This window comes from Seriola aureovittata, chromosome 5 (assembly GCF_021018895.1).
Source record: "Seriola aureovittata isolate HTS-2021-v1 ecotype China chromosome 5, ASM2101889v1, whole genome shotgun sequence".
Lineage (NCBI taxonomy): Eukaryota > Metazoa > Chordata > Actinopteri > Carangiformes > Carangidae > Seriola > Seriola aureovittata.
In genome coordinates, this window is record NC_079368.1 from 28,852,693 (window position 1) to 28,867,355 (window position 14,663).

At 43.0% G+C, this 14,663-nt stretch overlaps 1 protein-coding gene across 1 annotated transcript in view; it reads left to right on the forward strand.

Moving 5' to 3' along the window:
• znf608 (zinc finger protein 608) overlaps window positions 1-14,663 on the forward strand; it is a 65,826-nt gene that overhangs the window by 9,153 nt on the left and 42,010 nt on the right. The window contains exon 2 of the mRNA XM_056376504.1: window positions 2,595-3,690. Within this exon, the coding sequence (XP_056232479.1) occupies window positions 2,595-3,690 (1,096 nt within the window). The remainder of the gene's footprint in view (window positions 1-2,594; window positions 3,691-14,663) is intronic.

Sequence of the window (14,663 nt, forward strand, 5' to 3'; positions counted from 1 at the left end):
CACGTATTTACCTGCGGAGGTATTTATTGATAAAAACCAATAAGGAAATAACGCTTATATTTTAATAATGTTCAAACATGTCAAAGGATTTAAAGGAATAAAATTCGAAGGCATATCTAAATTGAAACAGCTCAGGATAAGGAAATAAATAAAAGTGTTAGTGTATTTATGACTTTCGTAATGGTTCTTGCTGATTACCGCTGGTTTCTCATGTACTGTTGGTATCACCTTGTGTAAATGATCCAGACTCTCGGCTCCCAGCTCATTGGTTCCCACTGAAGACTTAAAATAAACCTCACAAAGATAGTTTCAGTAATTTTCCTAAAACAGCAGCTCAGTGTGGTTTTATGAGTGCATTTGTTTGGGGTGCTCTAGTGAGTATCTAGTGAGTATTTAGGACAGCAGGACGGTGTGTGTGTGTGTGTGTGTGTGTGTGTGTGTGTGTGTGTGTGTGTGTGTGTGTGTGTGTGTGTGTGTTCATGATAACGAAGCAGCTCCGTGGCACAGAGCAATAAGGCTTCAGATACACACACACTACTCGTTAGTAGGAGACAATCATTGTTGTTTTGGGGGTTTTCAAGGGATTTGTTGACAATAAGAAAACTTATCCTTTAATGTCGCACAGAAGAGATGTTAACAGGAGCAGACAGCAGTGTTTTGTGAGTCTATTGGTACACAGAATAAATCAAGTCCAAACTAAAAGAGTTCTCAACAGTGACACAAAATACTGGCTCAAAAACCCCGACGCTGGACACAGTTTCCCTCCCAGAAATGAGCTGCCAGGAGCTCCGCTAGAACCAATGACTTCCAATAAATCCCTGCATCTAATTCATTCAGTGCAAATTTCTTCTCAATGAACCCACTCTGCTTCCCTCGACAGCTGCAATAACACACACACACACACACACACACACACACACACACACACACACAGCTAAACACTTATCTCACTGTGTGTGCACTCTACTGTCTTTCTCTACTTTACCCAGTTTCTGCAGGATGATTGAAGTTTCGTACAGTTCATACACTCTGTCTGTTTACTGAACGTGAGCTCCTGGCGTATTCACGGTGTCGTGTATCTGTGTTTATTCCTCTCATCCCTTTAAGTGACTCTGATAATGAATTGCTTTCTGCGTCGACCGTTCAGGTTTGCAAAACACTACTTCTTCATGACACCCACACAGAGAGAGAGAGAGAGAGAGAGGGGCGGCATGTCTTTGAATATTTCTTCATCACACCAACAGCAGTCAGCTCGGTGACAACACGTTTCATTCGTGTCAGTTTATTCCTGATCTGTTTTTTCCCCCTCTTTAATCCATCTATCGGAGACTGTATAGTTTTATACCGTGAAGAAAGAAAACACAGAAGAACATTAAATATCTCTCTCACACTTCAGTTGCTGAATAGCTGACAGATGTTTATCTTCTCTGTAGAAATGAATCTACTGTGTCCAACTCGTCCTGCAATAGATCCTCCTTCATGGAAGTTATGAAGTACAGCTTTTGCAACTTTTTCCAACAATTTTATTTGTCACAATTCAAGTTTCTTAGGTCGCTGGTTAATGGATGGATGGATGATTTTTTTTTTTGTGGACATGAGATATTAAAATACATACAGACAAAATAAGTACAATTATGTATCCGCTTAAAATGTCACCACTAACAATAATAAACCAAAGTAAATCAAGCTGGCATCACTTCCAGAACTCTAATTAAACATAAAACAAATAAAAATTCAAACGCCATGCAACAATAAGGCTAACCAAATAACTGCTATAATATTAACCAAATAAAGCAAGTCACTACAGCCTCTAAAATTACCATAAAATTCAATGAACACCTTCTTTTCATCGTGGGACTCTCGTATTAGACTGGGTTCAGTTGCGCTTGGTGTACCTAATAAACTGGCAACGCAGTGTAATTTATCATGTACATATAATAGCTTTATTTTTCAGGTGTTGTGTTAGTTGTTCGGTTGTTGAAGCTGTTGAATGGCTGCAGCCCTGATGTGCCAGTCAACCCCAGGGGATGATTGTGTGTGTTTGATAATAGCACAGAAAACCCAGACAGGAGCATCAGTCCAGTAAATTTCAGCCAATCCAATCAGTTACACCTGAGTTCATGTTTAAACAATTAAACAAACACTGCAGCGCCCCCCTCTGGCCGAACAAGGATCTTTTCTGACAGAAATCTTTTTTTTTTTTGTGGCTTCTGAGATTCTTTTTATTCACAGTAAGAGACAGAAAATAAAACCCTGTGGCCACTGAGTTTATATAGAATATTAAAATAAACACTCAGGCACTAATACACTCTTATGTTATTTCTATTTTTTATTCAGAAACATAAATGTGTAAATGTGTGATCGTTTTTGGGGGAGTGATTTTTTAAAAGCTTTATTTGTAGTGTTGTATTATAATTATAATTTTAATAAACAGGCTATAGGAGTATATGTGCTTATTACAAATGGGACTTAATACCCACCGAGCACCTCCATCAGTCAGACATTCACAGCTGTCATTCAGCCTGTGTTGTAGTTAGTGAAGGGCCAGGCCTGATCCAGCAGCCTATAACAGACCTGCATGTGTGCACCTACAGCTCGGCGCTCTCTGCCTCACTGCGGCGGGATGACAATGACTTGAATGCTGATTATTGTGGAGATCGACAAAGGAGACAAGGAAAGGAGGAGATGAACCGTTTCCTGAGAGCTGGGCAGAATGGAGGGCTGCTGACCGACTGCAGGGAGCTGTCACCCAACCACACCGTCTCCTCCTCCTCCTCCTCTTCCTCCTCCTCCTCCTCCTCCTCCTCCTCCACCGCCTCCTCCATCTCCATCACCTCCTCCTCCTCCTCCAGCGCCGCTGGCTCAGCCGACAGACACGCGGCCCTGCCCTCGCTCCAGACCCGGGGACCTGGCGGCGGCGGCTGCAGCGGCGGGTCGGAGCCGAGGAGATCCGCGCTTAAACGCAGCCGAGCCGGCCGGGAGGGACGAGAGGAACCGGAAGCGGCAGCGGCAGCGGCAGCGGCGGCGGATCAGTCAGCGGCTGCCGTCGCGGTGCGCGGCGGCGGCGGTGGTGGAGAGGTGTGCGTCGGGAAGCAGCAGCAGCAGCAGCAGCGGCGTCGGGAGGCTCAAGGACGCAGCGTCGGTGGAGAAGGTCTGGAGATGATTTCAGCGGTCAGCAGAGAGGCGGACGGCGGCGGCAACAATAACAACAACAGCGTCTCCGAAGTGACTACGGCCTCTCCTTCTGCGACATGCGCCAAAGGCAAGGAGGAGAGGAAGGGGAAAAACGTGATCCGGGGCTGGAAGAGGGAGAGAGACAGGGAGAGGGACAGGGAGAGGGACGCCGCCGCTCCCCCTGCCGCTCCTCCTGTCCGGACTAGGAAGGAGAAGCCCGGCGATGGCTCGTCTCCTCCTCCCTCCGTCTTCCTCTCGTCGTCCGCCCTGCCCGAGCATCATCTGTGCCGCGACGGCCCCGGACACTGCCACTGCGCCTCTCCGGACTCCAGAATCATGGGAGATAATAGCAACACTAACAACGTAAACAATAACAACAATAGCGGGAGTAACGGCGGCGGTGCTGCCAATAAAACCGCGCTGGATTGTGGAGTTAAAAGCGGCGGTGGCGCTATTGTTGTCAGGCGGCAGCATGACGACACACCGGCCGCCAAGAAACACAGAGGAGCCGAGAAGGTAAGCCGCTTTTATTGTCTGGAGGCCAATAATAACACACATCCACAACAGAAACACACGCACAGCAGCTATGGCTTCACACCTGCAGCCGCTTCATCCTGCATGAAACACATCCAGGCAGAGCTCCTCCATTTTAAGGTGGAAAACATTGAAATAGGCTCTAAAGAGAGAAATAGAATATTTTTGATATTCAGAGCACATCACACAGTCAGTGAGATGCAGGTGTGAAGGCCACAAAGAAGCCTGTACAGCAGCAGACTCACAGTAGGGATGGTTAATGGATGGATGAATGGATGGAGGGATGACCGCCTGCCTGCCACATGATATTTATTTCCTATTGTTGTTGCCCAGCTGGTGTCATTGTTCCTGGTCTATCTGTCTCACTGTCTGTCTGCTGCTATTTACCATGCTGAGGTACAGATTTTTTTTTTGTCTTTCTTCTTTTGGAGGGTAAGATGAAGAGAGAAGGAAGAGGAAGAGGAGGAGGAGGAGGAGGGGGGGGGCGGCGGCGGCAGCAGCATAGTGTGTCCTCCATCTCCATCCTCCTCCTCCTCCCCCTTTCGGAAACCATTTAATCCAGTCATCCTTGTTTTTGCTGGAGATTAGGGGAGAAGGCAACTATTCACATGTGCAGTGGCAACTCTGCAAAGATGTGAAGGAATCAGGATGAAGCTCTTCTGTAAAGCCCGCACAGGCTTTGTTTGCTCATTTCATTAAGGGGGAAAAGACACATGATGTCAAAATGAATCAGGTTTCAGAGCGTCGGTCACAGTCTTTCTAAGTAAGACAGAAATACTGCAGGTTGACAGCTGGGACTGCTGACGTGTGACGTTTGAGCTCTCTAGTCATTTAAGGGGAATAACGGAGGAGGCGGCCACTTGTGAAATCGTTCCTGAGTTTAAGTCTTCCTGAGGAGAGACAAAGATGGAGGCAGATGGAGGGATGGGTGGAGAGGTGAAGTGGGGAAAGAGATGTTTGATAGAGAGGGAGGAATTGGACGTGACAGCAGAGGACACAGCCTGAAAGAGTCTGAAAGACGCAGGAAAAAAGAAAAAAGAAACAGATGGAGGATGTCCAGCAGGAGTTTTGGGGCTTCTTCGTGGATGCAGGATTAGACGAGGCAGGGAAAAACCGAAGCGTCCTCCCTGCTGCTGGCAGATGCTGCTGACAGGAGGAACGCTGGCCTGCCCCGGCTGCTTTGTTTATTTGTTGATCTGAAGGATTCCCATTCAGCGGTGAAACACTTACACACAACACACACACACACAACACACACACACACACACACACACAGTCACGCGGAGCTCTGTGGTGGCTGTAATTCATTCCCTGTCAACAGTAATCTGGGCTCCACTCAAGAGTTTTAGTGTCCTGTGATGGTTGTAGTGCGGCTCCACCGGCTTCTCACACCTTTAAACACTGAAAACCAGGATTACTGTTGACGTTCAAATGCAAACACTCAACGATAACCTGCTAATTATCGGCACAAACGACGGTTACCTGCTGACACGACCCGGAAATGATTTGCTTTACAAAACCTCACACTGAGAGTGGGAGGCGCACTCACACAGTTTCAGAAACCTGGAACTGAATACTCAGATTACTGCAGAGTTATGACTATATTTTAATTTGGGCAGCGTTCTTGAACGGTTGCTTCTGCTGTTTATAGAAACACATGAGCATTGAGATTCATACTTGACCTTGAAAGACATATATCTGTGATAAAATATTCTAAACCTGTGGTTCAGTCACAAGCCCTCTGTGGGATACAGTCAGACACTTTGGATAGAAGCTGAGATAAACTGAATCTTTGCATGTTTGCATTGCTCAAAATGCAAACAAGCTTCTGTGGTTATTTATTCATCTAAAGGATTCGAGGAAAGAAATCTGTTCAAGCAGTAACACAAAACAACCCGGAGGCAAAACACTGGACTTTGACACTGGAGACAGAAGCTTGTGTCGCCCATGTTGTTGGTTATATGACTGCAACTATCAACTCTTCTCATTGTTAATGAATCTGACACTCATTTTCTGGATTAATCTCTTAACAAAATAGCAAAAGCAAAACCTTAATTTTCCCAAGTTAATAGTGTTCATATTATATATTATCTTGTTTTATCCAGCTATGACTGAAACCCAAAAAGTCGGTTCATCGTCCGAGAAAACTAGGAAATATTGACATTTCAAAGGCATGAAACCAGTGAATTTTGGGCATTTTTTCATAAAGAATGATTAACGATGAATTGATTATCTAAATAATTGGCTAATCTATTAGTCATGTAATCTTTTCAGCTGTAGTCCACAAGAACAGAGAGGATATGTTGCTTATGATAAAGTTTCCTGAGCAGATCCATAAAAACGTTAATCAGCCTTTAGTTTCCAGGAGCGGATGTTGTGAGAAAACTAATTTTTTTTTGTTGTTATTTTGATTTAAAAATAAAAATGTAAACCAGGCAGCGTTTTGTTCTTTACTCAACGTATTTGATAATGTTGGAAAGAGACAGAGTTTGACAGAAATACTTAAAATTAAACTGCATCTTTAGTGTTTTCAGATGAGAAGTTCTTCTCCTCAAAAACTGTAATAAATGTTTAAATGTCTTTGGGCCAGAGTTTAGAAAAGACTGATTGCATAAGGTTTATAATATTTTTATCAAAGGGTGTTTGCAAACCTTGACAATCAAATATTTTCTCTCTGCAGATATTTTGACCGGTTACAGCAGGAAAAGTTCAGGTGCAACAACGACGAAGCTAAAAGGAACGTCACCATTAACTGATGTTGTTAGTTACACCTGTTTAACCAGTCACAATGAGAACATCGCAGGTTTCCTGCTGAGGACATTTACCCAGGACAGAAGTCTGTATAAGACAGCTGCATGATAGATGATTGACATCAACACGAACCCTTCGTAGACCTGACTGCATGAACGCACCACTTGCTCTGCTGTCATCACGCTCTTTGCATCTGATTTCCAAACTGAGAAGAAACAAAACATGACAGCTGCTCCAGAAATATCACGTTTCATTTTACTTAAATCCCGATCCAGACATCTGTCCACCTGCTCAGACACGTCCCGCGACCTGAGCGTCTGTCGTTCCAGGTTGAAGTTCAGCCTTCAAAATAAATGTCACTCTTCATCCTGTATCTTGGTTTGAAGTTTAGTGTGTTTGATTATTCCAACAGTTTAATTGCAGTTTACAATTTACAGTTTCAGAGCAGTGAAATTAATCAGATTAAACTAAATTGAGTCAAATTGTTAACATGATTAAATTAAATTGAATCAAAATTTAAATAACTGCACCCCTGCTGACAGGAAGAACTAGTGGAAACACTGACTGCATAAAATTGTTGTATAGTTGGACAAGGCCTGGATATTACACAAAACTTAGATAATACAACTTCCATATTAAATAGTTAATAATTCACAGAGTAGGCAGGAGCTGCTGTGTGATCAGTTATGAAGCTCTGAACTTTCTCATGTCTTTTTTATGATTTTCGGTTTTGTTGAGGATCAATTTCTTCTTTTTAAACTCTAAAATCTTTACTGAAGTAAAAGAGCGGAGTATAAGAGTTTGCAACATTAAATAATAATAAGAAATACTTCACTGTATTCCCTTTATTTCACGCAGGCGGATTCACGTGTAGCTCTGTCACTTTGTCCCATTTTCTTTCCACTTGTAAATTTCAAGATGTGTGTCAGTTCTTCAATACAAAGATTTCTTCACCAGTCAGTAGCCATTGGTCTTTGGTGTCAGGGCAACTATTGTCCCCTAGTCCCATATCTTTTTAAAGTACTGCTTCCTAATACAGTGTTTTTAGAGAAATGACAGATAAAATACCATTTAACCCACAGGGAACTTACATTTTACTTTTTGTTGTGGCACTAAAACATAATTATTTTCAAACATTTCCAAAAAAATGTGTGAGTGATCTGCTGTACATGAAGTGATCAACACTGTTTATATTGAACCTTCAGTGTAAAACAGAAGCAAATCAAATGTTCTTCAGTAGAATTTCTCCGATATTCGTGGATTGTTGTGTCTTCTACGTTTTGCCTGAAAGGATGAATGGATTTTATTTTGGATTTCTTTGTAGCTGATGAGACATGAGACCCTGTTTCCTTCATGATAGATCATTCCTGTAATGTAAATTTAATAGTTTTGAAAAATTCTCTTTTTGAATTTATAAGTAATTATAGTTTGTCGTATGTTCGTCTCGGTGGATGTTTGTCCGGGCGTCACAAGGTTCAGGACACATTCAATCAGTCATTCAAAAAGCAGGACTAGAACTTTGGCACGTCTTTATTTGCAGGTATTTTGTCTTAAACCAAAGTATTGGACATATTCGATTTGTTTTGACCTGATGATGAATATCTGGACTAACTTTAATGCCGATCCATCCAACAGTTGACATGTTTCACTCAGAACCAGGATGTATTGTCTGGGAACCATGAATGTCTCAACTAGTTTTTATACTAATCCACTAAATAGATTGTGATTCATTTAAACAGGATACGTGAGAACTCGTTGTAAAAGTGAGGACTTTATTGATCTGAAGTCGTTAAGAGATCATCCTCAGGGGACCATGAATGTGTGTGCAACATTTAACAGCAGTCCAGTGAACGGTTGTTTAGATGTTGCAGTGGATCTGAGTGAAGAGTCACGCCGCCGGCTCGGCTAAAAATAAACACACTAAAGGGTCAAATTTAAAGATGTCTGACAGAAATAAAAGCAGTTCTGCTGCCGCAGAGACTCGGACCTTCATCTGCATGACAATAAGATGCACTTGAGTTTGTCTGTGAGTGACGGCGGCTGCTCTGTTATCACCTCCTGTCTGTCTGTCAGTCCGGATCCCTGCAGGCTGACTGACGATGAAACAACAAAAACACTCTGCTCCTGTTGGATTTTATTGGTCTATCTTGAATTCTGATCATCTCACAGACGTGTTCACATGCTCCTCAATATCCGGTTATTCTCACTCTTTTGTTTGGAAACATCATATCCTGTTTGCTGTGATGGCGGCGGAGCTCGACCGACGCCTGCGGCTGAGATGTTGTGAAACCAGCAGCTTTCCCCGTCGTCCCGTTTTACCTGGTTGGGTTTTAACGGGTTTGCACAAGGCTCGGTTTCCATGGCGATGTTGACAGTGTTTGGTTTATTCGGGGAGAGTTGTGATCGGGGTGTGATGTCGCATGTAAACAGCTGATCCCGAGCGAGTGAGCGTCAGGACGGAGAGTGATCGGGAGAGGTGCATGTAGGGAAACAAAAGGCTGAAGGAACAAAGAGACACGGATCGTTCTCATCACGTGCACCAATAACCTGCATTTTACTTCACCTGTGGGTTATTCTCATCCACGTGACGGCAGAAAATATCTAACAAAACAAAATGCATCCTAGAGAAAAAACTAAAATGCAAAACGATGAGGTGAAGCAGTTTTGTCCGTGTGAAACCGATCCACATATTTTTATGTTAGAATAAAATGTGAGTGACAGCGACGTCCTTTACTCAGACACTGAACGCACCACTCCTTGTCTTTGGTCGTGGTTTCTGAGTCTCTGCTCAAATCGTCCTCAATACTCTGAGGGGAGAAATGGGTCAAACAGAATACTGGTTCATTTTACAGCACCTCATTTGAATATCTGTCTGTTAGATTTCAAGGAAAATGGTGCCGACATCTCCACATCTCCATCTGATTATCAGGCTCATTGTTGGTCTGTATTTTCTCAGTTGAAAGCACTAGAACAGGCGAGTAAGTGGACCTTGAGTTGAGTGTTTATTCAGCTGAACCTGTGAGATTCAGGCCGGCTTTGTGAGTCTGGTAAATTTATAAAACACTGAATTTCATTTTAATTGACAAATTGTTTGTATGTGGATCAGTAACCAAGGACTGCAGGTTACCGGTGCGATGCAACACGGCGCGTCACATTTATGAAATCACACTGCTTCATAACCTCATTACTGTATCTGCTCAACAGCAGCATACGAGCTACAACAGATTCACAACATGTCTGATTTCTCAGAATGATCATTAAAATAGAACAAATATGCTTTAATTTAAGACGCTGCTACGTTCGGTGCTCGGAAACTCATTACACTTATATTAATTACATCCGTTCAGACATGTTATTGATTAGATAATCACGTTAGAAAGGTGCATATACTGCAGCTCCACTCTGCTACATTTGCTGTTTAACATGTAGACAATGCATATCAGGTTATTAAAAAGATTTTATTTTTGTGTGTGCATCAGTGAACGCACCATGTCAGTGAACAACAGCCTGGAGCGAAGCTTCCTGAGCAGCGATGTAAAACATTTTGTTCTCACAGTTTGAGGATTTAGAGCCAACGGGACAAAGACGAGCTCCTTCCAATTTCACAGCTGAGGGAAAAAAAAACTAGAATCACTAAGTCTTTTTTTTTTTTTTTAGGTCAAAAATTCATATAGCTTCATATTAGAGGAAATATTAAGATGACAGAAGAAGATAATGCTCTAAAGGTCGTCTCACAGATGTGTTAATTTGACCTTTCAGGAGAAACTTTGAACACAGATTTTCATTTTATCACTTCAAGTTTTGTGCCAGTATGAAAATGCTAAAACTGGAGAGCAGCTGTGCAGGTTTAAAGCTCCTCGCTCACATGCTGCAAATTACACTTACAATGTGTTAATGATGCTTCTTAATTTAATGTAGGGTTTTACAGTGTGAGAAAGGCAGAGGTGTTATGAATTACGTTAGCTGCCTTTTTTATCCACTCAGTTTATTATATGCGTCTAATTATATGCGTCTAATTAAATACATTTAAGTGACATGAAAAGGTAAATTTTAAGAGGAAAATAAAAAGTAATCATAACTTTTGTGTGTTTTAGGTGTTATTTACCTTCGCTCACATGGTGGATTCTTTTTATTTAACATGTTCTCATCAGACAAAGGTCGCTGGTCCTCAGCAGGATTCGCCGTCGCACCGTCACACGTGTCCGGTCTGCACCTGAGGCTGATGATCAGCGGCACTTTGATGTTGTTTATCCTTTCATTTTCAAAGAGCGTCGGCTGCAGCGGGACCTCAGCCGCCGCGGTCAGACAGTTATCTGACAGCTCGTCACGCGTCTCTCAGAAACACTGAGCACGTTTTTCTTAAAAGGCGCAAAATGCGTGACTCCTAAAGTCTTGACGTGGATTTCTCAATCTGACTCATGTCTGCTGAGACACGCAGAGCCGACATGTGCAGAGACTTTTGCAGCTGTGAGTCATATTCACAGAAATTTTACAAGGAGTGAGGATTGATTGATCTCTGCGCACAACAATGAGGAGTCTCGGCTTTCAGGGCGGGCAGATTCCACTGAAGCTGCGTTTAGTGTAGAAGAAGTAGCCGCTCAGTCTCTGCCTTCACTCTGTGGCCACATCCAGTCAGATGCGTCTGTTACAGGTAGAAAACACAGCAACGTGAATATGTGATTGTTCCTGACTATAACAATGGTTTTGAACAGGTTGAGGGTGAGATAAGATCACGGTTATGAAAGTTAAATTATGGCTACGGTGTGGTTAGTGTCGGTATCTGTTCTTTGTTTTGCTACTGGCAGAGGAAGGAGCTGTAAATATTGACATATTACTAGTCTTATTACTAGTCATGATGTTTCATGTGGAGTGCTGCTTGTGTCACCTGATGAATCTGAGTGTTCCCGCTCTTTTAGCTCTGTGTTTGGTCTCCACCAGATCCTGAGACAAATATCTGTCTCTTTAGCTGCTAAATGCTCCACTGTGTTCACCAGCTGCTCAAGTCCAATTTTATTTATATAACCCAATATCACAAATCACAAGGGGAGCAACAATGTGTAGAGCATTACGACACCCTCTGGAAAAACCTCCCAAAGAAAAACTTAAACTGGAAGAAATGGGAGGACGGACAGACGAGCGATAGATGTCATGTGTAGAAAAGAAGATTCACAGTAAGGACAGTCGGGATGACAGCATTACACATTTTAATCAATAAAGAATATGATGTGCGAGCGACGTCCAGGTGCCGCCGACAGATAGGACCCGAGCCTCACGACCTCCCCGGTCTCTCTGCTGTTTGCTGCTGAGCAGGTAGTGGACACCTGGTTTATCACTGTTAGATAAAACCAAACAGTAAATATGCTGCAAAACCCAAATAATCAACAGTAGTAAATGTGGCTAAATACGCCGCTTCTGTATCAAGCCTTCTGTTTACACACTGACAACACGCTGCCTTCTGTGGATGTTTGTGACCCTTTTTATTCACCTACATGATCAATCTGTCATCAAACGTTGGCATTTAATTAGTCGATCGACCATCTGATCAACTGAAACTCTCTCTCTCTCTCTCTTCTGTATTTCTTATCAGGACTTGAAGTTGGTTTTTCAGTAACTGATGCTGGAGCCTAATGTGCGGACCTCAGAGCATGTGACTGAATGAGTTCAGTATTGGGAATGACAGACGGCGCAGTCTGCCCCGTCTAAAAAAAAAAAAACAGATTGAAGTTTTGACTCTGAGTTTTGATCAGATTTAGCTGAACTGTACATTAATTTGAATTTTCATGGCGGCGCGGCCTCGTAGCTCGGAGATGAAAACTTGTGCTTCTCGGAGGTTTATGGGAGAATCAGCACGGCTTCCTCCGGCTCTGCAAAGTCTTGTTATTAACAGTTTATGGTGAGAGTTTCTTCAGCTCTCTATCTGCTAAATGAAATTATTTTCCATGTGATTTCACAATAAATAAATTGCTGGGAGATATTTAAATATTTCTCATTTTGTTGCTTGATTCTTTCTCAGTTCCTCTCACTGAAGAAGAAAAGCATCGATTTAAAGCTCAGAGTAAAATCCGGCTTTAATCTCTGTTGTATAGCGCAGGCTGGAGCTGGTGGGAGAGTTTTGTCTGTCGGCTCCACTGAGCTGTGATTGACAGGAGGTTATTGGTTGAAAACATACAAGTCAGACATGTTTTCTTTCAGCTCTGTGATGGAGATCTGTAAAGCAAGATGCTTCACCCGGCATCACGTCGAGCCACGTCTTCCCTTTGACTTTCTATGCAGTGGTGCTGCGTCTGTCTGAGCACACCTTCACTCTGTCACCCTTTGTCTTCTTCACTCTGTCACCCTTTGTCTTCTTCACTCTGTCACCCTTTGTCTTCTTCTGCAGATGATGGGACCAGAGATTTGTCTGTTACAGGTGCTAATTCACTGTTCAAACCTCAACCATTGGGGATCTGCTGTCACCAGTGTAACGCTGTGAAGCAAAACAAAATCAGACCAAACATATTAGCATTGAATCGTCCATCCGACTCATTGTTGATATTCATGGTTCCCAGAGGACGATCCCCAATAATTTGCGTTTCTCTCTCTCAACACCATCGTTCAAGATTCAAGAGTTAAGATTCAATAATTTATCACCATTTCATTGAGTTTGTCTTGGTGCTGCAGAGAGACGAAAATACAACAGGAATACACAACAGCGTAAATATATAACAGATAAATAAAACATCAGCATAAGCACATACTCTGAAACAGGAAGTGGCAGGTGCATTAAAAAAGCCACTGGGGGACACGGTTGATGTGAGTTCATGGACTGAACTGATGATGCGGAGTTAAGGTCCCTCCCTGCCTCAGGATATGTGCTATTACGAAAGCATGTGGTTTCTCCTCTCGATACTCCGTGACCTTTTACCTGAAGCGAGGGGAACAAAGAAGTGCGTTCACGGCAGAAACTCCACCCGGACACGAGAAATATAAAATCTGCTGCTGGAACTGTCATGAAATGCGCTCGAGCTCGGCGAGGCTCTGCAGATGTAGAAAACGATTCAACATGTTTGTTTGTCCCACATTTGCTTTTTTTAAGGAGAGAGAACTGTTGTCGGACGCTTTCTGTGAGCTAAAACTGTCAGTCACGTCGCACCTCGGGGTGCAGCGCCATCAGAGATGTTACAGCGGGTGTTTTGCCTTCATTTGAAATCGCTGTCGACACAAATTAGTGAAATCATATCACAGTGTCTCTCTGTTCACTCTAATTTCCTGCTGCAGTTTTATGTATCTTTGAAATTTTGTCATTGTTTTTCTCAAAATGACGAACTAAAGCTAAAAATCGACGGTATCGACTGTTTCCTGAGTCGCTCTCACTCCTGTGAAACCTGCTAGAATAAATACACGGATACGAAGGGTTCATGTTCATAAGACTTTGTAGTGTAACCGGTGATGAATTGATCAGCTTCACAGTAAATACATGATCAATCAAAGCTGGGTAAAACTGACTGAAATGCCGATATTTGCTCAGTGTATTGGCATTTTGATCCATCGGCTCTAGAAGGAGATAAACTATTTTACATTTGATTTGATGATGAAACAGAAGCTCAAATATGAGAGAATAAGGACGAGTGGACGAGCATGATGGGTAAACGGCGGCGCAGGAGTGCGTTCTCAGAGCAGTGCAGCAGCTCATGTGGAGGCTGGACTGAGAGTCTGTTAGGTATTAAAGTATCAGTGCCGACCGGCGTGAGGAGGCTTCACGCCCACGCGCTCTGCTCCGGCGAGTTTTCCTCTGCATTCATTCATTCCTTCACCGCAGCGCCGCTCCACGCTGTCATAAAGAAAACGCATCATCATATCGCCACCCACCATCTGTCATTACCTGAAAAACCCTCCCAAGAATCACCCCAGATCCTCTTCTCCTCCTCGTCTGCCTTTCATATTTTATTTAACCGCAGCTTTCTGAAAAACATCGTGTTCCTTTTCATACACAGAGGGATTCTTCAGTCGAGTGTCTCATCTGTTAAAACCCAAATCAGATTAAAGCTTCCTCCGTCTCAATTCATCAGTGTGGTGGAAAATGACGGGAAATTTGGTGCGAGTCGGAGATGTTTCGGAGTTACGGTGCCGGTGTGGAACATTTCAAAGTGTTCTTCACAGTTTAAAAAGGTTTTGTAAAAGCAGTGAAAAAGGAAAGTCTCTATAGAATAAGAGGAGGCAGATGC